We start from the raw sequence: 26,053 nt of genomic DNA, 5'->3' as shown, positions 1-26,053 counted from the left end.
ATCATCCCTAGCTAACAGGACCAGTGGTCAGGGATGATGGGAATTGTAGTCCCAAAACATCTGGAGGGCCAAGTTTGCCTATGCCTGCTCTTGCTGGTGCCAGCTCTCAGGTTTTACTCACTAATACACTAGTTGGGGTGTTTTCTTAACAATAAATCTTTCAAGTACACTGGGGCCCATACTATAGATGTCATAGTTCAGTGCAGGAACTCTAATTTCCCTTTAAGTTGTTGCCCAGCCAGGCCTACGAGTGTGCCACCTGCTTCCCAACTCTCCGGGTAAATCAAGCAGCTTTCGGGGCAAGTCACTCATGTCTAAATAATACAGATTCCATAGCTTGGTTTACCATTGTGACTTTTGAGCCCATAGCACAGTATGGGAGGTGGTTGCTATTTTAGGTCGAGTTTTTTGCCATTTCAAAGCAAAATATCTCGCTTAGCAGTCATTAAGCAGATTGTAGCTGTGTATGCCCAAACTGAGCTGCAATTGTCCCTTTCCAGCTGCAGCTTTTAGCGCCCCTTTGGACTCCGCTCTGGAGAGCAGCTTTTCAGGCGGTTGTCCTGTTCCAAGCGGAGGCTGCATAGAGAACCACTTGGAAGTTTCCAAGCTGTCTTCAAAGGCAGCTCCAAACTGAGCTTGCGTAAAGGAGTGACTTAAGGGTATGATTGACCATGGTGGCTGATGTTTATAAAAACAAGTCACTGAGTAGTTTCACTGGATCCAGTAAAATTAGCCGGCTGATTCTCTGGATCATGGTCTTTGTGCGTAATAACTATAGCGCTTTCCAAGAAACCAAGAAACTTATCTTCCAAATAAAGTAATTAGTAAAAAAAAAGAAATCAAAAAATACATGACTAATTCTAAGTTGGCTACATTTGAAAAGAAAATTAGAAAAAGAACTATTTGCTTGAGATTTCCTGGACAATACCTTAAGCTCCAAGTTATTTTGAGGTGTTGAAAGGTGAAACATTTGACATTTTCTTGTTAAGCCCTCCTTTTAAAAAGAGAGGGCGGGAAAGAGGCATAGCCACAGTCGAGTTAAGGCTGTTTGTGGTTGTCCATGACAGCAGCTCCAGTTTTAAAACACCTGTGTTTACTCTCCAGCTTTTCTCAATCTGCTGGAAGTGGCCAAAGAATGAGGGGAGCTAGACCTGCCTGATGGCTGAGTTGCCTCTGTAATCCAAAAGAGAGAGGCAGAAATCAGTCCATTAACACAGCTAATCATTAACCGTACTTTTGACCTCTGTTTCAAAATATTTTGATCTTACTTTTGCTAAATGTTTTTTATTCCTTCCTACAAATAGTTGAAATGTGAGCAATGTATGCTTTTAAAAAAACATCTTATTTACAATCTGGGCATTTGTGGCATTTTAGCTGGTCCTAATGAAGGTGTTACCCTAATGCTACTGTTGGTTCAGAAAAGAAAGAACTTTAGTGTACAGCTGGTAATTTGAAAGTTGGGCTGGGGAAGAGGGCTAGTCCCTGGAAAAGCCATTAAGAGCCAGACTCAAACTTCAGGGACAGTTTGCACTCAGTTTCTAATTGCTTTATGTTTTCTGAACTGGGGCAATCATTTCCCAACCCAATTTCCAAATTTTGGCACTGTCGCTAAAAGAGAAGATGGGGTTGATAGCTGCCCCCAACCTGGGGTCGTTCAGGTGTTTTAGACTGCAATTCCCATCACCCCCAACCATTGGCTAATGCAAGTTGTAGTCCATAATATCCAAAGGGGAAATTGTTGGGGGAAATTGTCTTATGTGGACCAGGCTCCTCCTGATCAGCTTTCTGGCACGTGCCCAAATATTTCCTCATTAATCCTCCGTGTATTTTAAGCATGTACCCATGATGATTTTTGAAATAATTTATATAAAGTAAGAGTATCAACCTGTATCATCTCATTATATTATCAGTATACATTTGCTTGTAACGAGTGGCTCCCTCCAGTGTGGGAGGCCAGTGTAGGCCCCCCCCCCCGGAATTCTGTCCCCTGCCCAAGATCCCACTGATTTTTGTAGCTGTAGCAAAAAGGGGAAATGGAAAGTACTGTATAATTAGTGCTGGGGCTGACAGAGCTGAGTGCCCTGATGGGGATCCACATTGCTTTCTCCCTGGTCATCAGATTGATCACTGGGTAAGTGGAAAGGAGGTGATAATCCCCATGTCAATTGGTTTGCATGGATCATCTGAAGGGGTTGGCTGCCTATATATGCCCTTTGTGTTCCGTGCATAGAAAAGCGTGTGTGTGAGAGAGAAGGTGGCACACCCGCTTTTGGCCAAGCCCACTACTGGCATGTGGACCCCAGATGAATGCCAAAGATTAATGTGGTCCTCAGATAAAAAAAATGGTAAGCCACCATGGCTTGGTTTCCAGACCCTTTATCATCTTGGCCACCCTCCTCTGCACATGTTCCAGCTTGTCAATACCCTTCTTAAATTGTGGCGCCCAGAACTGGACACAGTACTCCAGATGGAGTCTGAGCAAGGCAGAATAAAGGGGTCCTATTACTTCCCTTGATCTGGACATTAGACTTCTGTTGATGCAGTCTGGAATGGCATTTGCTCTCTCTCCCCCCCCTCTTTTTTTTGCTACTACTGCATCACACAGTTGATTCATGTTAAGGTCGTGGTCTACTAAGACCTTAGATCCTTTTCATGTGTGCTAATATCAATCTAGGTGCCCCCCATCCTATATTTGTGCATTTGTTTATTCCTTTCTAAGTGTAGTTCATATCTCTTGTGCTTTTCATTCAAGAATAAGTGTAGCTAACCTTTGACCCCTCCACAGATGTTGCTGTACCACAACTGCCACCATGGCTAATGGTCAGGGAGTAATAGAATTGTAGCCAATCAACATCTGGGGAATCACAGCTTAGTTAGATCAGAACCTGAATGTATTTTCTCAGTTATTGGCTTTCATCAAGTGAATACTATATAGTTGACAATTTAACAAATGCCAGCTTATCAGGTAATTATGAATAAACATCTTGCCAAGCAGTGAAGAGTGCCTTAGTGCACATTCTCTCACCTGCTCAGAAAACTAGAGAAGCAGAGAAATGGTACAGTTCTCCCCAACATTTACAATTGACCAGCTTGCCAAGTGGTTATACTACAGACAGCCCAGGTTCGATTTTTATTTGGTTAATGTTTTCGCCTTTCCGCTGTATGTTTCTATTCAAGTCATGGGAAATAACTCCAATTTCCTGCATGTCTCGAATTAAACGCAGCCTTCTTTTTAATCTGTTTCCTTACCGTCTGGCAGGAACCACTTTTGCTCTAATAATGCGATATGGTTATCACAATGATGAGGAGATTAAATGAGTTGTTAAAGAATAGTTGCTCACTTGAATGAACGGAAGAGTTTGAGATAGGGCAATGTATGATTGGTCATATCTCATGACTGTTGATCATTAAGCAGTCAAAGGACTGATATTATGCCTCATAACTCAAATGGAAACAAATACAGGGAAATATGGTAAACAGGTATTTATATCTTAACCATAAAACCTTAATCAGTAGGAAAGATACCCTGTACTAGAGCACCTACTTCATGAATTAATCCTTTAACAGTTTATTTTTTTAGATGCTATGGGAGAGATTAGAAGACTATATATTTTCTGTTCAAAAGAAAAAGCTTCAAATAGGTGTCTTGAAATATTTTGTTCTTTTTAAAAATGTTTTTAATCAGTCACATGTGTCCTAAAATCATCGTCATTGTCATTTTATTGCATGCCGCTTTTCCATTGTTAAAACCATGCTGAGTGTGCAACATTACAAATAACGAAAGTAGTCATAAACAATAAATAAAAGACATCAAAAAGTACACAGCAAAGTTGAACTATTTCCACATAAATCATAATATCTAAAAGGACAGATGTACCAATATCAATAACAATGAAAGTCCGCAGCAACCCACCCCCTCAAACAACATCAGCAGCCTCATCTTCTGCAGGTGGGGAAAAGGCCAGCAAGGCAGGAAGTAGATCTTCCAGAACTCACAGCCAAGATGGTTTCTGCAGCCTCAGCTTTTGAGGTCATAGAATTGGAAGGTACCCCCAAGGGTCACTCAATCCAACACACCACAATAATCACAGCCCAATAATCCCCAACAATCAGCCAACCTCTGTCGAGAAACCTCCGCTGAAGGAGAGTCCACCACCTTTCATAAGCTGGGCTTGCAAAAAGAAGAACTTTTGGGATTTGCCGAAGCTTCTAAAGAAAAAAAACCCTATGGAAATTAACTTCCAGGTTCACTTCATGGCCCTTCCAAGCACCCCACCCTACAGACAGACAAACCTCCCTTCTCCTGTCTCCTCACATCTGGCTGTTGCTCCTGCTCCTGCACAGGAAAGGAAAATAGTTAAAATGAGGTTGGTTATTTTGTTGCCTGTGACCTTATGCTTAAGATCAGGGGTCAGCAACCTTTTTCAGCCGTGGGCCGGTCCATCATCCCTCAGACCATGTGGTGGGCCGGAATATATTTTGGGGAAAAATATGCCCCACAAATAACCCAGAGATGCATTTTAAATAAAATCACACATTCTACTCATGTGAATGAAAACACCAGGCAGGCCCAACAAATAACCCAGAGATGCATTTTAAATAAACACACACATTCTACTCATGTGGAAACACCAGGCAGGCCCCACAAATAACCCAGAGATGCATTTTAAATAAACACACACATTCTACTCATGTGAAAACACCAGGCAGGCCCCACAAATAACCCAGAGATGCATTTTAATAAAAGGACACATTCTAATCATGTAAAAACATGCTGATTCTCGGACTGTCCACAGGCCGGATTGAGAAGGCGATTGGGCCACATCCAGCCCCTGGGCCTCAGGTTGCCTACCCCTGCTTTAGATGAAGGATGGGGAATGCCGTAATTCTCCAGATGTTGTTCAACTAGAACTTCCATCACCCTGATCACTAGCCATGGTGGCTGAGGCTGATGGGAGTTGGGGCCTGAGAACATCTGGAAGGCTGCAGGTCCTTCATCTCTGCTTTCATGCTGGAAAGCTTGGCCAAGAAACATTGTGCATAAGAGCCTACAGGAAAAACCTCAGCAGGCTTTAATTAAATTTAATTAATAAAAGAACAAACCTGACAAGAAAAACTTATCCTGTTGATTTTGACGAGGGTGTGTGGCAACTGAAATCAATGGAACATACTGTACATTTATCATCATTTATAGGCTGTGTCACCTACTCTCGACTCCCACCCACAACATCATTAATGTGGCTTTCTGTTCCCTCTGGGTAATGGTTTCAGTCTTTTTGCAGCAGCAAGTTTCAAAACCTAAGTGTATCATTCTAGAACTGCAATCCAAAACACAAATACTAAGCCCCAATAAAGACAGTGGGACTTACTTCAGAGCAAATGTGCTTAAGATCACATTGAAGAGCTAAATTGGACCCTCAGTACGGTTACTTTGAATTACATTTCATTAGAATCAATAAATACGTGTAGGTTTGAGGTTCCATCTAATACTTGTTATTAGCAGGTGTATTAGTGCCAAATTAGTGATAGTAACAGGTTCCCCCCACACACACACACACTAAAAATGCAATGCTTAAACATTAGAATTATACTAGTATGTGGCCGGAGATTTCCACTGAAAGGATGCTATTATTTAAAGTGAGGATTTGTTCTCTTGTGTTCTTGGTTGTGAAAGAGACATGGAAATAATCACTTCAAAATTAAATTTTGAAATCTAGATTTGGGGAAAGCTTACATAAGAAAATAAATTTGAGCATACTGCTTTCATGTACTGATAAACAGCTCATATTAAATGACTTCTCTATTTAGTAGCACATTTCTCTGTGAATGATAAAAATAGTACTGTGAAATTGCTGTGATCAAAGTGATAGTGTTGTCCGTCTTTCAGCCTGAAATACCAGTAAAGCCCAACAGAAACCTGACACTCATGTTGAACAGGATTCTTACTTTTTACTATTAATGGGGGGGAAATAGTTGCAAATGGATTCATTCATTCTAGCTACACGTAAAGCTATCAGGAAAATATTGATTGGAAGCAAAGCAAAAACTAGCGGGTGCCTGCAAGAAACAGGAAATGAGCTTGGTTTATACTATTCAATATGTTCAGCTTAAATTTAAAACCCAATGAGTTATTAATCTCCTTTTGTAAGATTTACCTTTTTAATAGTCGGCCAACCTCTTCATTGCCTGTTAGGGTTTGTTTTTGAAAAATCAAAGAACAGATCTTATCAGGTGGGGAGAACAGAGACTGAAAAGTGCTTCAATTAGCAGTTTTTCATGCAGAATCAAAGAATCCAGTTCCATGGAGCATTCTATATAAATAATCTTGACATAATTTAAATCGATACGCTGGGTGGGGGGTTAGCTGTAAGAGGAGTGCTGTAACCAATGTGCTCTGTATTAGGGGGCTGAATCGTCAAGCCCAGGATCTTACAAATAATAGCATAGAGCCCTCGAATCCATTTAATCTTATTTTAATATTCTCATTTATATATTCTCATGTTCTGATTTTTCCAGGGGAAAGTGTGCAGCTACCTTTGACGCGAAGCGCTTACTCACGCTTTTGCAATTATTTAACAAAGCAGGGGCAAGTAATGTAATTGGAACCCTGGGAACTAATATTTTTGTGTGTATTTATGTACCAGACGAACAAAGAGTCGCTACCACCAGCATCCCACACCTGGTGTGATTCCTCTTTTGCTCAGTCTTGGCTTTGTTAAGTTTTTCTCCTTAAGAATCCTGTGCTGTAATGCCACCAGCAATAGTCGTCATGGATGTTAACTCAACAGCAGAATTTGCCCAAGGTTGTTGATAAGTCATGCAAATCGCATTAATCTAAACAGTGTCACTAGGATATTTCACCTTTCCCAGAAAGGAGTGACTTTTGATAGATGGATTGAAACCCAGGAACCCGCTGCTTATTCCTGCTTTCACCTTTAAACTCTGACTCAACCACTTTTTTTCATTTCCTTAGAAACACTAAACAGTTGGTGCTACTGTTTTGGCACTACCTTGAGTTTTCTTGATCACAGCAGTTGAGGAAATAAAGAAATTAGTGGGGGTTCCCTTCTGACATTCTTCATTTCATGTTCCAATGAAATTCAACATTTTGAGTGCCGCTGCCTTCTTTGAACCATGATAAAAAGGCAGTTAATAATAAAATATTGAAATTTGCTTACATTTTAGCATGCTACTTAACCAAACCCCTTTTCAACCTCCATTTGATTGATTACTGGCTGGGATAAGTTTATACTGAAATCTTTCCTTTGTCCTCTTTATCCCTTGCTCACCGTTTCATTCTTTGCATGTCAATTATTAACGCCGTGATGTTTCTTGTTGCTGCAGTAACTTTGTTTCAATGCAACTGTTGCCAGGTGAATTTTGTTGGGTAGCTCGATTGGAACATTTGCCAGTATTTTATGAGATATATCAGGAAGGAACTTTGATAGACAGCTTGTGGCGGTTTAGAATTTTATTATAATTCTGTTCCTATTCTGCCTTTGTCTATTACAAAAACCACCTGTGCCCTCGTCCTCTGACCATGACTTGACACAAGTTAAAATTGCACATTAGCACGTCATGTACAATATACTTGACAGACTAAAAGTGTGTGTGTGGTTTGTATGTGGCATAAATATGGGCAACATTACAAATGCATCCCTGTTAAAATCTATTTCATTTCCCCATTAACTTCTGTGTTGTAGGTGTGGATCATACCATGTCAGCATTTACAGACAATGCAGAAATATAATAAAACTAGGTCTCAATTCCTCCCACCTAGGTCTAGTAAATATTACTTATCTGAAATGGTTGGAGGAGTAAAAAATAATAATCATGTTCTCATTGTCTGAATGCTGAAGAATTTTTGTTTGCATTGCAGTCTGACAAGCCAGAAGTCCTTGAGGACACATAAAAACAGAATATGGAATATCTTCTTGCTATGTGTGAATTTTAAATGGGTTTCCCACTTTCGGCTGAGGCAAATTTCAAGTGGCTGTATAAATCAGTAGCCGAAATCAAGCTATAGGTTACTGCACATGGCTGCACATCTAGATATTTTTGCTGGACTTTCAAAATGTCCAAATTCTGCATGTAGGCATAGTCTGTGTTGCTTTTATTGCATGAAGCTGAATATGAGAGCCATCTCCAGAAATAAATTTTGGACTAAAGGAATCGATCTGTGTGATTTCCCCCAGATTGCTCACTACCATCCCCTGGTTTTGCTTATATGTTTTCCAGTGAACAGCATTGCAACAATAAAAAATACTAAAAGTCAGAAGAATCAGGGAAGGGTGAGATCACCCTTCGCCAACCTAGATTGCACGTTCAAAAGGATTGTCAGATGTATTACAGATTAGTTAATCCAATTATGTGAAGTAGATAAAATAGGTTTCTCCCTACTATTTTTTCCTTAGTTGTCTTCTTCCCAATAAGGGGCATGGAAGACTTGCTCAGAAGTGTCCAACATAGTTTAGTGAAAGTTTCTGTTTTGTGTTCAGCTACAAATATAGCAGACAAACCTATCTATAGATTATATCTATTATTTTGGTACAGTTCCTCATTGATAGCAAATTCTGGTGAGACCTGCTTTACATTATACAAGCCCTTACTGTTGTCTTCTTGCCATATTCACCTAAAGTAGCACCACATAACTCAAGATAGCACCAATTTGTAAAGGTGGTGTTGGGGGGGGGAGTAGTTTTGTGGGGAAAGGCATTATCTCTAAAACTGAAACTTGTTACAAATTTTGGATTTCTTTTGCTCCAAGTTGTATGAAATGGTGCACAGCCCAATATCTCAAGTTATGATTCCTTAAGAAGCATTATTTTTTGTTTACCTTTATTGGTCACATCATAAACGGAATTCTCTAGGCACTAAGATGATTCATTTCATTTGTGTTTGCAGGTTGAGAATGGGTATGTGTTTCACTCAGGGCTTTGAGATACAAAATAATGAACTTTGCTTTAAATTTTATGTATAAAATTTAAAACACATCAGTGTTTGAAATCCACTTTCATGGGCATTGTGTGGGCTGTTCGGGCTGGCTTTTTTATTTGTTTGCTTGCCCTGTAATGTCTCTTAATTGATATTGTCCCTCTTAATGAACAGAGACTTGATTATTGTCAAGCTTCTCTACTTAAAAGCTGGCTGAACAGGCTTTTTATGGTGATTCTACCCAAGACATAAGGAAGGAAGGACATGAAAGGGTGAATATTCAGCCTGCCTTAATCCTTGTTTTCAGTAAGATAGTGTCTTTAATGTGAACTAATTAGTGGGTAGACTTAAATTCCTGTAGACTTGTCCTTTGTTGGGTTGTGATGCACAGCTTTGCTTACATAAGAGAATCAAAATTTCTATTTTCCATTGCTTTCTGTTTTGAAATGCATCTTAATGAGTTTTAATAACAAAAATATTTGGAATAGCGTCTAGAATCAATATATAAACAACCACGTTAATATTATTTCAGATATTCTGACTTATTTCCAAGCATATTGTTATCCCACGCATAAGGAAATCTGAATGATATAGTGAACACCCAAAATGTCATGACTAAAAGACATTTCAAGTGGAAGTTAGTAGCAGACAAGTAATGTTAAAAAGTGAAAACTAAGGAAAGTGCTGGTGTATTCTGACATGCACATCAGTATGTATATCCTAAAAGTGGAGACATCTCTGTTTTTGACCTTCATAACATTCATCTTTAGGTTTAACAGCATTCATGTGTGAATGTCAACTTTATCAGATTTTCAGCATTTGCTGTTACCTGGATATGAGGTTATTTTAAAATTTTAGGCAGTAGAAAAAATACATATTTCCATCATTTGCTTGTTCTGAAAATCGTATCCTGTGTTGTAACATTTATCAACTTGATGTCAGAAATTTCAGATTATTTCCACTTTGGGTATAACAGTATGTCAAAAATATGTCTTAAAATAAGTAAGTTAAATAAGCAGTCAATTGTTTAAGGGGCTGAACCAAATGCGCTGAGATGAAAAGACATATTTGCTAATTTCCCTAGAAGATATTGCTTTTATTTCATATTATATAATGAAGTTTCCCACTTGTGAATTCTCACATGCATACAACTTAAGGCTATTCCAAATCATGGTAAAATATAATAAAAAGAATTATGGCATGGCAAACCCATTATAGGCATTTGAAGAATATATATTTACCACACAAAGGAAGGGGATGTAACATGGTATGTTTTACTGGGGTGTTAGTGCTCTACAACAATAGGCAAGCGTTTAAGACACTCAGGTCACTTCACCAGAGTTTTGTTGAACTCAATCTGAATCTTGTTGCACAGGCATCATAAAATTCTGTATTAGAGGTAATATTTCTTACTTTGGATCTCACGTTTTCTGGATCAACACAGAAACAGCTAGAACAAACCATCCTTGCAAGTTTGTAGTTGCCACGTTGAGCGAATCTTGAGGCCTGCTGGAGCAGCAAATACATGTTTCGGTAGGATGCAATATGCTAACTGCTGCACCAGTGTAATGTTTTAAACCTCCCAAGAAGGTATGCCAGCACAAATATTTAGGGTGGGGGAATCCGAAACGTAAATTGAACATATATATGTAGTAACTGTGCTTTTGTTACTGAAACTCCCCAACGAAGCTTTACTGCATTTATCACCTGTATTATTTATAGGAGATAATTACTGCAAAACAGCTGGCTGTTGGTTTTAGTGAGCATCGGTTCTTCTCCTGTCCCAGCTGTGAGCTAATAAGGACAGTCAACACATCTGTTTCAACAGCTGGTAATTAACAAAAGCCTAATTGCTGCAACTCTTTTAACATCCAGTCTGTGAAAAGAGGAAAGATGTGGAAGAATATTATTGACTTTGTGTTCTGCACTTTCTGTGACCAGTTTCTTTCTTGCTTGCTTTTTTCTTTCCCCTTCCTTTCTCCCTTCCTTTTACTTTGAACACCAAGGCCTTTGTCTGATGCATTGAATGGCAGGAGAACACAATATGGTAATCCAGAGCTTAAGATTTTCGGATCTTTGTTGGTGTTTCTTATTGCAACATTTCTTTGCTACGTTGCAAGATAAAATGGATCAAAAGCATTTGCGGAGTTCCGCGTAACAGCCAAAATCCGTAGCGATCTAACCCAAAGCGATACGAGTCCCAGAAGTTGCAGCCTCCAAAAGAAGTCGCTGTGTGCCCACCTCTTGATGCAACTTGTGTACATTTGAACCTCGTCATTAACAGGATTTGGTGATCGGGTGAATAATTTTTCTTACTAAGCTAAGCACGTCAGGCAACATCATATTTAAAAACAAAATAAATATAAATAAATAAAACCACTGCTGGTTTATAGGCAATTGGCAGGGCCTGTTTTGCGGCTGACAACTGTCAGATCTAATTGCATCCTGGCGTTACACAGAGGAGCTGTGTGCTCAAGGGCTAGTCAACTGAGTCCTAAAGGGGATGTGAAAACCTCAGATTTTGGGTGTAAATGCATGAGGGAAGCATTTTTTTCACTCCAATTTCCTTTCTATTTTAGCTATTTTTCACCACTGGACATTACATCCTGGTGGTTCACCTACCCTTGGGGGGTGGTGCATAGCTGCCAAGTTTTCCCTTTTCTCGCGAGGAAGCCTATTCAGCATAAGGGAAAATCCCTTTAAAAAAGGGATAACTTGGCAGCTATGGGGTGGTGTTATATGTGTTTTCCACTTTAAAGATCAGGGTTGCAGCATTCGAGTGCTTTTGAACCCAATTCTGTCTCAGTGTGTTCAATGGCATTTGTGGCATGAAGTACCTTCTACCACAATTAAAAAAAAAAACCACCCAAAAAACAGTGGAAGGAAGTCTTCATTAAGTGCTGGAAGTTCAACAGGAAGGGTGCCCTCTCCTGGATAGAGAAGCTCAGCTACTGTGGTCCACATCCTGATAACATGCCAGTTAGACTATGTTTAGTGTGCTATATATGGGACTGTCTTTGGAGACTTCCATTTGGCCATTGTTGACATGGGGCCATTCAGAGCACAGAGTAATATCTAGCTATGTTATACTCAAAGTAAGCCCGTTGGATGGAGCTAAGCAACTTAAGCCCATCCATTTCAGTGAATCTACCATGATTTTCAATAGGTCTACTCATGGACAGGTTATGGATGGATATCATCCGTATGTTGCCCTTTCTTATAAAGCTGCACTGGCTTCTGCTTCCAAGTACTGGATCCTTAATTGTTTTTAAACACTGCATGGATTCAGTAATATATAGAAATAAAAATAATTAGTAGCAGTAGTGTCAGAGGTGGATTTAGAGATGTAGAGCCTTGGGAGCGCCACAGGAGGCACCAAAACAATGGCGTAGAATGGAAGACGGGGGGCACCACATTTTGTCATCGCACAGGGCACTGCTAAGATTTGAGACCCCAAGGTCCTCCACTGGTAGTATTTTATTTAAAATTCTTCTATCCCACCATTCCTCCAAAGAGCCAAAGACAGCAAACAACAAAGATAACACCATAACATTTAACAAGCATCCCTTAAAGCTTAATTGTAAACAGTGACAAAATGCAGGCGCTCTTTATTTATGGGGTATATTGCTCCTGTATGTGGAGGTTCTGTCCTTAGCTATAACAATAGATGGGGATAGATGGATCTGTCCATTTTGGTTACTCTCACTTTCTCATTTTTCCAGTCTTAAATTTAGTTCTCCACATTTCCACATCAGTCTGTAATTTTTTTAATTAAAAAAAAACAAGTCCTCATGAAAAATCATCAGCATTGTAGTGTGAATTTCTCCTAATATGCACATCTTTTTAATTTTGCCCAATATACCCCTTTTTGCAAAGCAATTTGGCCTAATATAAAGCATTTTTATGCTGTCTTCACAAATATATACATTTTATGTACATTTTATTGTAATACATGAATTTATTTATTTTTACCATATAACCTGTCTGGAGAACTGCATGGCAGAATTCAGATTAGTGCAGATTTTGAAGGATGGCTGTACCTTGGCTTGCATATTTGGTCTCAAAATGTGTGAAGTAGTAGGTTTACCTATCATTGTGAACTGAATCAATTCCCCCCCCCCCCAAAATGTTCCAATAGGGCAGGACTTCCCCACCAACAGCGGAGCTCACCTGATGACAGAGGCTGCCAAAGCCAGGCAGGGTTAGGTGGAAGAACACCTCTGCTCCACCCAAACCCCATTCGGCACAGCAGATTGGGGAAAATCAATGGGACCCAAGCCAGTCATTACTATACTAAGTACCCATTGATCTAGTATTTCATTGGGTATGGGTATTGAAATTGCACAACCATCAGTAATGTCCCACACTGAAGGTACAAAGAAAGTAAAGACTATATTATAGATTATTTATTCTTCCATTTCATTAACTGGGCAGAATTATGAAATAATTTTCATGGACTCGCAATATTGCAATTCAATCTGGTGAATTGTTTAATACTTTCATTTTGTTTTTGCCAGAAATACGCTCATTCTTTGCTATTCAAAATGACTTGATTAAACTTGCTGGAATAACATTTCAGTTGGCAAATATCTCTGTACAGTCAGTTATCCAATTGTCTTTTGGTTATGTTGAAAGGTGGAGAGGAAACAGGACCCAAGTGCTTGCCATTCACTGAATGGAGATTGCCTAACCTTCAAAACATTTCTGGCGTGACAGGTTCACTTCAGCAGGTGTTCAGGAGCTGAACTGTAAGGTAGTCACAGTGACAGCAGATGAGATCCTTTGAACAAACAAAAACAAAAGTATTGGCAAAGATTCCAAATGCAGAAGGGCATTGGCCTGTAGGGGAAAGTTTACAGTTCGATTTTAACAGACTGCGGGTTTGCACACGGTAGTTTGGTTTGCAGCGGCTGATATTTGCTCTCATTGGCATCTTTCGAGATCAATGCAAAAAAGTGGTTAAAGGCAGGGGTACATTTGGCAAAATCATTGCTAAGGGATTGTCAGGATTCTTGCTCTAATAGGGAGCCATCATATGTGTGCTCAAGACAAGAACAAAACATCCATTTATTTTAACAGAGCAAGATTTTACAACCTTAGATGTTGCATTGCTTGGAATTCACAATTCTGCTTTTTCTTCCTATTTGTTTGTTTGTTTCTTTGTTTCTTTGTTTGTTTGCTTGCTTGCTTGACACACCACTTTTCCATTCACGGTGATGGCCAAACTTGGCCCTCCAGCTGGGTCCTGTTAGGGATGATGGGAGTTGTAGTTCCAAAACAGCTGGAGCGCCAAGTTCGGCCACCACTGCATTAGCATGCTCAAGGCAGCTAACAGAATCAACACTGTGCAAAGCAGTTGTCGCAAGTCATCTCAGAATGACTGGGAACAGATAGGCATCTTTTTGTGACATGTTATAATAATCTGATAGATAATGTGAGAGCTGCCTCCTGCTGGCAAATGATTGTGCTGGGTGGCCAAAGAAGCAAGAGTGGCAAATGGAGGACTAGCAATAATGGCAGGGATGTTGTTGGTCCGGTTGGCTCTTGGTCTGATCTAAAAGAACTCTTGTTTCCATTGGTAATTTGGAGGCTAGTATGTGAGGGACGCAGGTGGCGCTGTGGGTTAAACCACAGAGCCTAGGGCTTGCCGATCAGAAGGTCGGCGGTTCGAATCCTGCAACGGTGTGAGCTCCCGTTGCTCGCTCCCAGCTCCTGCCAACGTAGCAGTTCGAAAGCACGTCAAAGTAGATAAATAGGTACCACTACAGTGGGAAGGTAAACAGCGTTTCCGTGTGCTGCTCTGGTTCAACAGAAGTGGCTTTGTCATGCTGGCCACATGACCTGGAAGCTATACGCCGGCTCCTTGGCCAATAACGCGAGATGAGTGCCGCAACCCCAGATCGGTTACGACTGGACCTAATGGTCAGGGGTCCTTTATGTTCAATAGCTAATACAGTATTGAAGATGTCCGTAACATAATTAAATTGCAGGCTGCCAAAAATAATGGGGAGTGGAGGGTTTCCCCAGTCCTCTCCATGCTCCTGTCTTTGCTGCAAGCTTTGGAATTTACTTTTGTAAGAAGTTGGGTGCTAAGTCATGAGCCATTTGCATGATTTGATTATGTATCATGTATCATTATTGATTGCTTAAGGCTGCTCTTCTAACCCCACTTACCTGAGAGTAAGTGGACTTGAATTCAATAGGACTTACTTCTGCGGAGACATGGATAGGAGCGCCCTGACTATTATAGGGGAGCCCTCTCCTTTTGAGCCACAGGTCTGGCCTTCTTTTATGGCTGACACAGAAACCAAGTTTGCTGGCAGAGAAGCAAGCGAGTGATCCATCCTTCTTCTGCCAGTCTGGTCACTTGGCTGCATGGAATTCCTTGTTGCTTATGGCAACCAGGTGAGTTGTTACATACAAAGCTGAGCAGTATCAGAAGATGCCCTTCCCACCTCCAATAAGAAAACTCTGGATCATGAGAATGCAATGGTTCATTCCTGAACCAGACATTACAATTTGGAGAGGATATATATATATATATATATATATATATATATATATATATATATATACACACACACACACACACACACACACACACATATATATATACACACATACATATATATATATATATCTGTACCCAAGCAGATCCTGTGAATAAAAATCATAATGTTGAAAGTATTTTCCTTTGACGTTAAAGCACACTTCTTTTCATCTTCGTGCCAGCATAATCTACTAGTTAAGTTTGCCCTGGGATGTTCCATTTTCTGCTTTTGGCCAAAACCTCTCTCTGTGTCCTAGGAGATGCCACTATCTCTCAGACACCCTATTCAGTGTGCATTCCTTGATTACCCATCATCACCAGTGCTTTTAAGAATAAAGAAGAAGCCAAGGGGGAAAGTGGTGCCAAGGAAACACTGCTACTAAACAGGACCAAAAAGAAAAAGAAATGTGATTTTTTTAAAATAAAATAAAAATCTCATTGTATGCAACAGTATACAATATGTGGTATGTGGACTAAGGCTACATTCATAACATAGAGCTGTAGTTTGTTAAGAGTGCTGAAAGCTCTTGGAAAGAAGAAAGTGTTCCAGCTAAAGAAGATTGGCAAGTTAAATTAGCGGAATATGCTGAAATGGCAAAACTGACAATGAAATTAAGAGGAAGAGATGACAACGAATTTAAGGAAGAATGGAAGGACTTTCCTGCATATATACAGAAGCAATGTACACAGGTTAATACATTGGCAGGGTTTTGAGAATACTTGTAATTTTATTATGTATGGACAATAAGTAATTTAAATGGTTAACACTTTATAATGGACATGTAGTACATTGATATACAATGGAACCAAGGAAGGGAATGGGGGAAGTCAATCTGTTTTGTTTTGTTTTTGTTTGTTTTGTTTTTGTTATTGTGGAAAATTAATAAAATGTTATGGGGGGGGGAGAGTGCTGAGAGCTCTTAAGAGATCCCTATTCTGTTTTGCCTTGGTAATGGCAATAAACTGAAGCTCAACACATATAAGACAGAGGCACTGTTAGTGCGTAGTTCCCTAGACCTTACGGATGGGTCAGGTAGGCTCAGGTAGCCAGCGTAGTGTAGTAGTTAAGAGTGGTAAACTCGTAATCTGGGGAACCGGGTTTGGGCTGCAGCTCCTGGGTGACCTTGGGCTAGTCACACTTCTTTGAAGTCTCTCAGCCCCACTCACCTCACAAAGTGTTTGTTGTGGGGTAGGAAGGGAAAGGAGAATGGTAGCCGCTTTGAGACTCCTTCGGGTAGTGATAAAGTGGGATATCTAATCCAACTCTTCTTCTTCCTATCCCTCTAAAACCTCCATTTTCAGCTCAAAAATCAAACTGCAGAATATCTGGTGCATTCCTAATACTGGATCTAGGGAAGAGATTATAGAGACAAAGTAGTTTTCAAACATTTGCCATAAGCAAATTAGAAAGCAATTGGGGTTGTTCTCAGTAGTGGCGCCGCCCTGTGGAACGCCCTCCCATCAGATGTCAAAGAGAAAAACAGCTACCAGATTTTTAGAAGACATCTGAAGGCAGCCCTGTTTAGGGAGGCTTTTAATCTTTAATCGATTATTTTATTCTTCTGTTGGAAGTTGCCCAGAGTGGCTGGGGAAGCCCAGCCAGATGGGTGGGGTATAAATAATAAATTGTTGTTGTTGTTGTTTTGCCAATAAGAGGCAGCAAAGTTACAAGAATGACAGTGGCTTAGATTAAATGTTGAACAAAGGTTTCCAACTGAAAGATTTAAGTCATAGAAACTTGTCAACGAACTTTTTAAAGAAGGCCTTAGATAAGCAATTGTCAGAGCTTCTTAAGGTATAATGATTCTTGTCTTAGTGTGGTAGGGGTTGAACTGGATAATCCTTGAGATTCTTTCCAGCACTGCAATTCTAGGCAAACAACATTGTTCTTTAGCTTTCCTAAAATACCATATCCATTAAAATCTGTCTTAGTAGACTACTCCATATTGCTGCCACATTTCAAAGTTCCAAATGACACTCAAAGTAAACCCACTGAAATCAATGGACATGACTCGATTAATTTCGATGGGCGTCCTCTGAGCATGACAACACCCAAAAGATCTTGGTTGATGTAGAATTTGCCTGTAGTCTCATATGCCTGTTACCCTGGAATTACAGAAGCACAGGGGGAAAGCACCTTGCCCCACACCATTGGCCAAAAGAATTATCAACTGCTATTCAAGCAAGAACACCAGTAAGGAAAGATCAACCTGGCTCAAACTGGGTATAAATTATTATACATCATCACTTATTTTTGACCTTGATAAACTGGATCTCTCACTTCTGCCTTTTTCTCTCACTCTCTCTTTCTTGTGTGTCTTGTCTTGTTTTGTTTTTAGTTTTGTAAGCCTAATGGCAGGGCCTCTCTCTGTCTCTCTTTCTCTTTATTGGTGAGAGACAAGAATGGAGGTTAAAAATCTGGCATATACTGTAAATACATGGCAAATGAGAGAATGGTATTTGCTAGCCAGTGCAAACTTCCCGGATAAGATTTAAGAACATAATAATAGCCTGCTAGATCAGGTCAATGGCCCATATAGTCCAGCATCCTGCTCTCTCTGTGGCTAACCAGATGCATGTGATAAACCAGGAAGCAGGACATGAGCACAAGAACATTCTCCCCTCCTGTGGTTTCCAGCAACTGGTATTTGGAGGCATTGCTGTCTCCACCTATGGAGGTAGACCATAGCCATCATGGCTAGTAGCCATTGATAGCCCTCTCCTCCAATAAGCCTAGCTCATTGAAATGCTAAACTTTCAGACTACAGGTAGTGGGGGCTCACAAGATTGGGCTCCATATTATAACAATAATAAATATCCAGCCCTAGATAAGCCAGCTTCATAACATCTAATTCATAACATCTAATTTTCTGTATGCATGTATTTTTATGATGCTGGTTTATTTGTATTTGTATGTGTCCCCCTCTCCATCTGAGATGGTACAACCAAGACACAGGTTTACCACCTTAGTGAGGATTGGGCTTCTATCACAGGTAGAGAGCACCTAAATCCCAGATTGGAATGTTTGCTATTGTCTCTGCCTTACCAGAGTTCGGCTCCCATCCTACACATTATACCCAGGAGATTAACTGCAAGCCTAGTATTATTATTTTTCCCTCTTTCTCAGGGGCTGATTGCCTTGAATCCATTTACGTCAATTCTCCCTTCTCTTATGTTGCAATAAACTAGAAGCTAATCTTGTGAAGTAGTACCAAACCAGTATGGGTTTAAGTGAAAGGAGAATCCAGACCTACATCTCCTGACCTTTATCCTAAAAGGATATCAGGTGTGATACCTCTCTAAAGAATCGAACTGGTAATCTCTTGGTGAGTGGGTGTGTCTGCTACAAACATTTCCTTCCAGTCTACGTTTCAATTGCAGTTCACAGTACACTGAAAATTGTCAAGGATGTTAATTATTGGCCTCCTGGAACAACCCACCTACTTTGATTCAGGCATGTTTTCCCCAATATTTAAGAAGATTGGTTCACAAACGGTACAGTATAATTATAAAAAATAGCTTGGTTTGGCTAACATTCTTTTGTGGTTTTATATCTGTGAGCCTAAAAGGTTCAACACATAAATGGCTCAACCTGCAAATGGAATTTTAACTGCTTAATTCCAGGAATCAACTGTTTGCCTGTTCATGGAAGCAGAGTAAATGCCATTGTGCACATTTAACAGAGGAAGCAAGCACCTTGAGTTTTAGAGCAAATTCCTTGGCCAGGCGTGCATTGTTACCTCATCCTCTGCTTAGTATGGTGCTGTTTCATAGCTGCAACGCTGGCTCAGTACATTTTGCTGGCTGGGGGTGAAGGATAAGATGGTGCCCTGTAGAAAAGCTAACTAGACTCGTAGCTGAATCATACTTCAACCGAGGAGATGAAGTAGAGGCCCGTCATACTTGAGGCACAGGGAGGCAGGCTGCATGGCACATAGCTCTGTCCTCGCCTGCTGCCCATAGCAACTGCTCAATCTACCTAACAGTAGGGCTATCCTAGCAAAGGTTTACAAACACAATTGGTTCCGGAAGCCTGTACTTAACCTGACGCGTACTTAACCTGAAGCGAACTTTCCCATTGAAAGTAATGGAAAGTGGATTAATCCGTTCCAGAAGGGTCAGCGGATTACTCAACCTGGAGCGTACTTAACCCGAGGTATGAGTGTAATTGGTTCCAGAAGTCCATACTTAACCTGAAGCGTACTTAACCTGAAGCAAACTTTCCCATTGAAAGTAATGGAAAGTGGATTAATCCGTTCCAGGCGGGTCTGCGGAGTACTTAAACTGAAAATATACTCAAACCGAGGCGTACTTAAACCGAGGTATGACTGCATTGTGATTTATTTGTATCTGGTCACCTCTTCCTTGCAGTACTCTTCTATAAGGAATACATTCTGTGGGATTGGATAAGGTAAATGCCTGAAAGAGTGCTGTGCTAAAAGGAACCCACAGATACAATGATTTAGCCATGGTCTTTTTTGCTTACTTCACAGCCAGACAGGACACAAGAATGCTCTAGGCAAGACTGCCTTTGCAAAATGTTCGGAGACTTCAGTTGTTATAGAATGAGGCTTCCAGGTTGTTGAGTGGAATAAGCTCGGAGATTATTGCATTAAATTTACAGCAGCTACATTGGTTCTGTTTGGCTTTGGGGCACGATTCATGGAATGGTAACCTGGAGACTGGATTACTGCAACATCATGCTCTGTGTGGGGCTGCCCTTGGGCCTCGTTTGAAAACTCCCATCTGATGCAGAACTCAGTAAGCTAGACTTCTAATAGCCTACAGCAGGCATGGCCAAACTGTTTTGGGACTACAATTCCCATTATCCCTGACCACTCATCCTGTTAGCTAGGGACGATGGGAGTTTTAGTCCCAAAACAGCTGGAGGGCCAAGTTTGGCCATGCGTGGCCTACAGCATCTGACACCTCCGCTACAACATCTGCACTGACTGCCCAGTTTTTGCTGAAATCTCTTTGCTATATTATATTAAAAAAGGAATAGTTAGAATGAATTATTGAGGACAACAGCTCAATTAACAACCATTTATTGGTTGCATTTATATTCCCCATTCCTGCTAATACATCCAAAGTGGTCTACTAGTCATCATGTTTATATGCCACCTCTGTAGTATGCCTCTGTACTGTATATCCATTGCTGGGAGCACCAGCAGGAAACTGCCTTTGCAGTCATGTCCTGTTTGTGAGCTTCTCGGGTGCATTTGGTTGGCCACTGTTGGAAACAGTAAGCTAGACTAGATAGGCCTTTAGTGTGATCCAGCAGGCCTCTAGATTGAATCCTGCAGGCACTTACCTGACAGGCACTTAGCTGAATAAGCCCTAGTGAATGCAGTGGGACTTACATACAAGTAAGCATGAATAGGGTTGCTCTTCAGGGCATTTGCAAGGAACACAATGCCAACTTTTGTGTATAAAGTAATATATTTTTTGTTATATTGTGGAAAAACAAGGAAGGGGGGATTAAACTGGCTTTCTCTTTGTAGGAAAAATTGATGGCTATGCAACAAGAAAGAGAGGCAGCTGTTCAACAATATAAAGAACTGGAAGAAGAGCTCCAGACCCTTCGCATTTATTACAGGTAATGTAATTTATATTGCTGGAAAAGCAATGTCCAATGAATTGTGTGGTTTGTTTTTTCTATTGTGTCATTATTCCTAAGAATACAAAAAGCAAGAAAAGGGTTAGGGTAATACTATCCATGAATTCAGTATATCAGATGCATATTTTAGGGAGAAACTATATAGGACAAGAAAAAAATGTCTCAAAGTTACAAGCCAAGAGACAAGTCAGGCAGCTCTAAGGTGCTGGTCAGGGCATCTGATGTCACTGGGGCAGGCCTCTCCCCTACAAACCCAATTGGCCCTTCCCCAGTATCCAAGTCAGTGCCTCCCCAATTCTGCACTCTTGTCCTTTTCTTGCTTCCCCTCTGACCAGCCCTACCAAGATGTCTCCATTGGGCTCCTGGCGCCCTCTGATGTGGGAGGAGGCTGACCTCCACTGGACGAGACCCAGTAGAGGAACCCTCGACCTGAGGGTGTTCACAACTGTTGTAGCATGGAAGTTCAAAGCCATTTCAATGAGGGAATATTTCTTATAATCACACAATGGTTCCTTGAGCATGTTTTGTTTTTAATCCAGAGACTGCTGTATTTCTATTTGATTCTTCTTCTTTTTATTCCTTAAAAAAAATAACCATGGGGTCCCCCCAAAAAAACACACACAATAAAAACCTATTTAATCTAAAGAAGGAAAAAGTGGGGGTGGAGAAAAACAGAAAGGAATCTACCTCAGGCTCATGAGCCAAGAAAAAGTTGGCTGGGAATGAAGACAGGCAAGTTCTTTCTTTGTGTTGTGACTCAGGACAAGGTGCCATTCAGCCTGATTCAATACCTGAAAATCATTCCTGAAACAAAACTTTGCATGACAGTTAGAAGTTACAATGTTGCTTACAATGTTGCCAGTTAAACTGTTCTAATTTTCTAACCACTGTATTCCTGAGGTGGTGATTAATGCAGATCATAAAAACCCTGAGTATTGTGCAAAGACTGGGTTGGTACTGGGGGGAAATCCATTCTCCTATGTAATAAAAAAAAACGTTTACCAAAGTGAAGTACAGTGGTACCTCTACTTACGAATTTAATGCGTTCCGAACACACATTCGTAAGTAGAAAAAAATTGTAAGTCGATTCCCATAGGAATGCATTGAGAGAAAAAATTCGTAAGTTGAAGCAACCCTATCTAAAAATTCATAAGTAGAAAAAATCCTATCTAAACTGCATCCAAGATGGCGGACGGAGCTCCATTCGTAAGTAGAAACATTCGTAAGTAGAGTTATTCGTAAGTAGAGGTACCACTGTACAGTCGTGCCTTGGAAGTCGAACGGAATCCGTTCCAGAAGTCCATTTGACTTCCAAAACGTTCGGAAACCAAAGCACGGCTTCCGATTGGCTGCAGGAAGCTCCTGCAGCCAATCGGAAGCCGCGGAAGTCCCGTTGGACATTCAGCTTCCAAAAAGAGTTCGCAAACCGGAACAGTCACTTCGGGGTTTGCGCCGTTTGGGAGCCAAAACATTCGAGAACTAAGCTGTTCAAAAACCAAGGTACGACTGTATACAAAAGTAAGAGTTTCCTTAAATAAAGGTATGCCAGCATATTATAGCTTTATTATTATTTTTTAAGAAGGCTTAAAGGTGGATAAAGAAAAAAAAGTCATCCTTGGTCATGTTTCTGTGCTTCATGACTGTATGTTTTAAGTTGTTTAAGAGACTTGGGAGGGCCTGTTCTTCGTATACATTGTGTTGGTTCCAGAGGGCCAACAGTTGGACTAGGTGACTCTTGTGGTCCCCTTCAACTGTACAATGTCGATTCTATAAGTGGAAGGCACTTCCCCTTGCTCAAGGGGCTTCATGACTGTTGCCAACTCCCCGCCCCCATCTGCAAACGCTTGCCACCATGTGCCACACCTTTCCCAAAGGTCCCGAGGGGTGTGTGCATGTGTGAAGAGGCTGCAACAGGGAGGAAGCTTTGGAAGTGAAGCTAAGTTGGTGGTTTGTGGGTCCAAACCATCATACTATTTCTTTTCTTCTCAGGGCAATAAATGCTACAGGTAAGTTTAAAATGAGTGTATTTTAAAGTTCTAACTTTATTTCCATTTCCCATAGCAAGAAAAGTATCACTTATATACACACACAGAAAGAGAGTATGCATGGACAGGGGACTGTTAAAATTTTATGGATCCCTGCAAGTTGCAAAGCTTCACTGTATCCTTTCTATCTAGTGGCTCCAGCACCTGAGATCAGGGGATCTCCCTTATGCCCAGATCTGTAAAGAAATACTCGCATTCCAACTGCATATTTTCTAGAACTGTGGGGAATACTCAGGGTGGAGGCTCTTAAATATTATTATTTTTTAAAGAAGAAAAAACAGCCTGTAAGTGGCCTCATTATTCAAGACCTTTGACCAGATCTATGCCCTTAAAAAGAGGCTTGATAAACAGGTTAGTTTATCTGATTGATAATTGTCCAGGCAGGAGCCTTCCCAGACCAGTAGATGCCAAGAGTAAAAAAAAACACACAACCGAAAACCAAATATATCCTGCTTCCTCCTTTCACCTTTCGGTCTCTTTCAGCACCTCCTGTATTCACTTACTTAAAATTTGCCAAGTCACTTCCTCTTCCTGCTGCACTATGGGACATAAATTCTAACTTCTTCCCATATCCAGTCCTTTCATTCAGCCCACTTCCTCTTCTCTATTTTCTACTACTAAATATCCAAGGAATCCCAAGTTCTGTAAGTCCCTGCTTCCCCGGGGTCTCTAGTCCCAATCGGCTTGAGCTTGCACACACCTGTCAGCTTTGCTGAATCATCATTGCCTCTCTGATTGCCAATCTACACATGATTGCATCCGTTATCCTTCTTTAAAAGTGTGCTTAATGCTGGCTCACCCCCCCCTCCCATTTTATTAAGGAAAATGAGCTTTGCAGTGACATTTTGGCACTTATTTCCCAATCCAGACTGGTACTTTGCACTGGCCTCCTGCCAAACTCTCCCCTCCCCACCCCATCTTCTTTTTCTCCTGGAAGATGCTGCTTCTAATGCTGCTCTAATAACATTTGCCTCCATTATTCAAGTTGGGAAAGGAAAACGTTTAAAACATCACAGAATTTCCTTTCTCGGAATGTGGTCTCTTTGCTTTCTCTCCCAGAACTCAAGGGCCACCACTGAAAACCGAACCAGACTTGCGAACGTGAGGGTAGCTGGGAACTAGCTTTCCAAAATCTGGCGTAGGGGGGAGTGGTCTCTTGAAGAAAGAACACACTTCATCATAGGGTCTTGGGTTTTTAAAAAATGGTGTAAATAGCAGAGGTCTATCAGGACCTCCAAGTCATGTGTTAAGATATATCCAGTCACATTTTTCAGAAGATTAAGTGCCCTTCTGACATAAAAAGCCTGGGCACCTGGAACTTCCATCATGTTGCCTTTCCCAGGTAACATTTTCACTGTGTGCAAAAAGTGCCCATTAGCAAGGAGAGAGATATCCAGGGACGTCATCATTTATAATTTGTGAAGTGCTTAGTGTGTACTTATTATAAATAAAAATGCACATCAATCCCTAACTGCAGCCCTTCCAGTCTAATAAGAGGGATATAAGAGAAGGAGGGAGTAGAACTATAAATTACTGCAATGACAGGGACCAATAATGGCAGTAACCATTTCCTGGTATTTCTTAATTTGTTAAACAGATAAGGTGGTATCCAATTGTGCCCTTCTGCTGACAGAAGGCTGCTTGGTCCAATGGAAGGGAAGGGAAGGGAGTTTATTTTTCCTTATTTCCCCCTTCCTTCTGCGGCCCCCCTGTGCCCTCCCATTAACTTTCCTCAAGTGGGTTGGAGGACCCTTTGAGAAAACATGTTAGATGATGCAGAAAACTGAGGGAGAAAGGGTGAATCTGAGAAAATCACGTTCCCCTCCCCTTTTGGTTCCACTGGATCAAAGAGCCTTCCATTGGTGGTGGGACACAAATCAATACAACTCACGGACTTTGTATTATTTTATGTTTTTTTTAAGTGATAGAAATGTGTTTCTTTAGAACCGTTTTTATCCTGCCTTTCAGCCTTAAGATTTCTAAGGCAGCTTGCAAAATAAAACATGGAAAACAATAGTAATAAAATGTGTCAAATCATCCCCAGTTAAATAGTACGACCGCAGAAGCGTCAGTATCGATATAGAAAAGTTGATAATACCACTAAAGGAGGTCAAGTTTTAATATGGTGCCTAAGCACAAATGGTTTTGGTATGGTGAAGAAGCCAAGTAAAATGTTGTGTGCTGAAGTCCTAATGAGCCAATCATTCTGAATTGGCTTTCATTACCTGTTGTACTATGAGTTGTAGCCAGTCTTAGGGTACACTCTAACCCCCCCACCCACTGCTGGCATCCCAGACCCTCATGGCAGCCCCAGCAGAAGGTGGAGGGCAGGATACAGCGATTGGGTCCGGATCAGGCCTGATAGCAGTGTGACTGGCTCGGCATTCAGCAGATCCTGGGCTACCTCAGTCCTGATCCCAGTGTCCCATTTTGAGGATTTCCGTTGTCTGGAGGTGGTGTCAAGCCCACCAATGTGCCTCCCAGTCACATGTTCAGGAGTTGGCAGGAGGCCAGCTGAGTGGAGAGGTGCCTCTGCTCAATCCAGCTCTGTTGGGGGTTGGATTATTCTGTTAGTCATACCTACAGTAGACCTCTTTGAAATGAATGGGTCTGCTCTTAAGTATGGCCAAGTCTGGATGAAACACTCTGATCCCCCCCCCCGCCCCGGTTATTGCCAGCAAGAAAAAAATTATATCTTCTGACATTTCCATGTGCCAAGCAAGACCTGCTTTAAATAAAGTATTTTAAGTAGAATTGTGTTTTTATATCCCTCCCTTACTCATCTGCAGACTTCTGTACAGTGGTACCTTGGGTTCAGACACTTCAGGTTACAGACACTTCAGGTAACCCAGAAATAGTACCTCGGGTTAAGAACTTTGCTTCAGGATGAGAACAGAAATTGTG

The 26,053-nt window shown here is 40.9% G+C and overlaps 2 protein-coding genes across 2 annotated transcripts in view; one reads left to right on the top strand and one right to left on the bottom strand.

The window, feature by feature from the left end:
* MIPOL1 (mirror-image polydactyly 1) overlaps nucleotides 1–26,053 on the top strand; it is a 165,563-nt gene that overhangs the window by 72,737 nt on the left and 66,773 nt on the right. Inside the window, exon 10 of the mRNA XM_035109093.2 lies at nucleotides 20,989–21,083. Within this exon, the coding sequence (XP_034964984.1) occupies nucleotides 20,989–21,083 (95 nt within the window). The remainder of the gene's footprint in view (nucleotides 1–20,988; nucleotides 21,084–26,053) is intronic.
* Nucleotides 22,254–26,053, bottom strand: part of SEC23A (SEC23 homolog A, COPII coat complex component) — a 563,646-nt gene continuing 559,846 nt past the window's right edge. The window contains exon 18 of the mRNA XM_060272851.1: nucleotides 22,254–22,360. Coding sequence (XP_060128834.1) covers nucleotides 22,270–22,360 — 91 coding nt within the window. The 3' untranslated portion in view covers nucleotides 22,254–22,269. The remainder of the gene's footprint in view (nucleotides 22,361–26,053) is intronic.

The sequence above is a fragment of the Zootoca vivipara genome, chromosome 1 (assembly GCF_963506605.1).
Source record: "Zootoca vivipara chromosome 1, rZooViv1.1, whole genome shotgun sequence".
In the NCBI taxonomy this organism is placed as follows: Eukaryota; Metazoa; Chordata; class Lepidosauria; order Squamata; family Lacertidae; genus Zootoca; species Zootoca vivipara.
The sequence above is the reverse complement of the archived record's forward strand: the minus strand, read 5'-3'. Positions and strand labels throughout refer to the sequence as shown.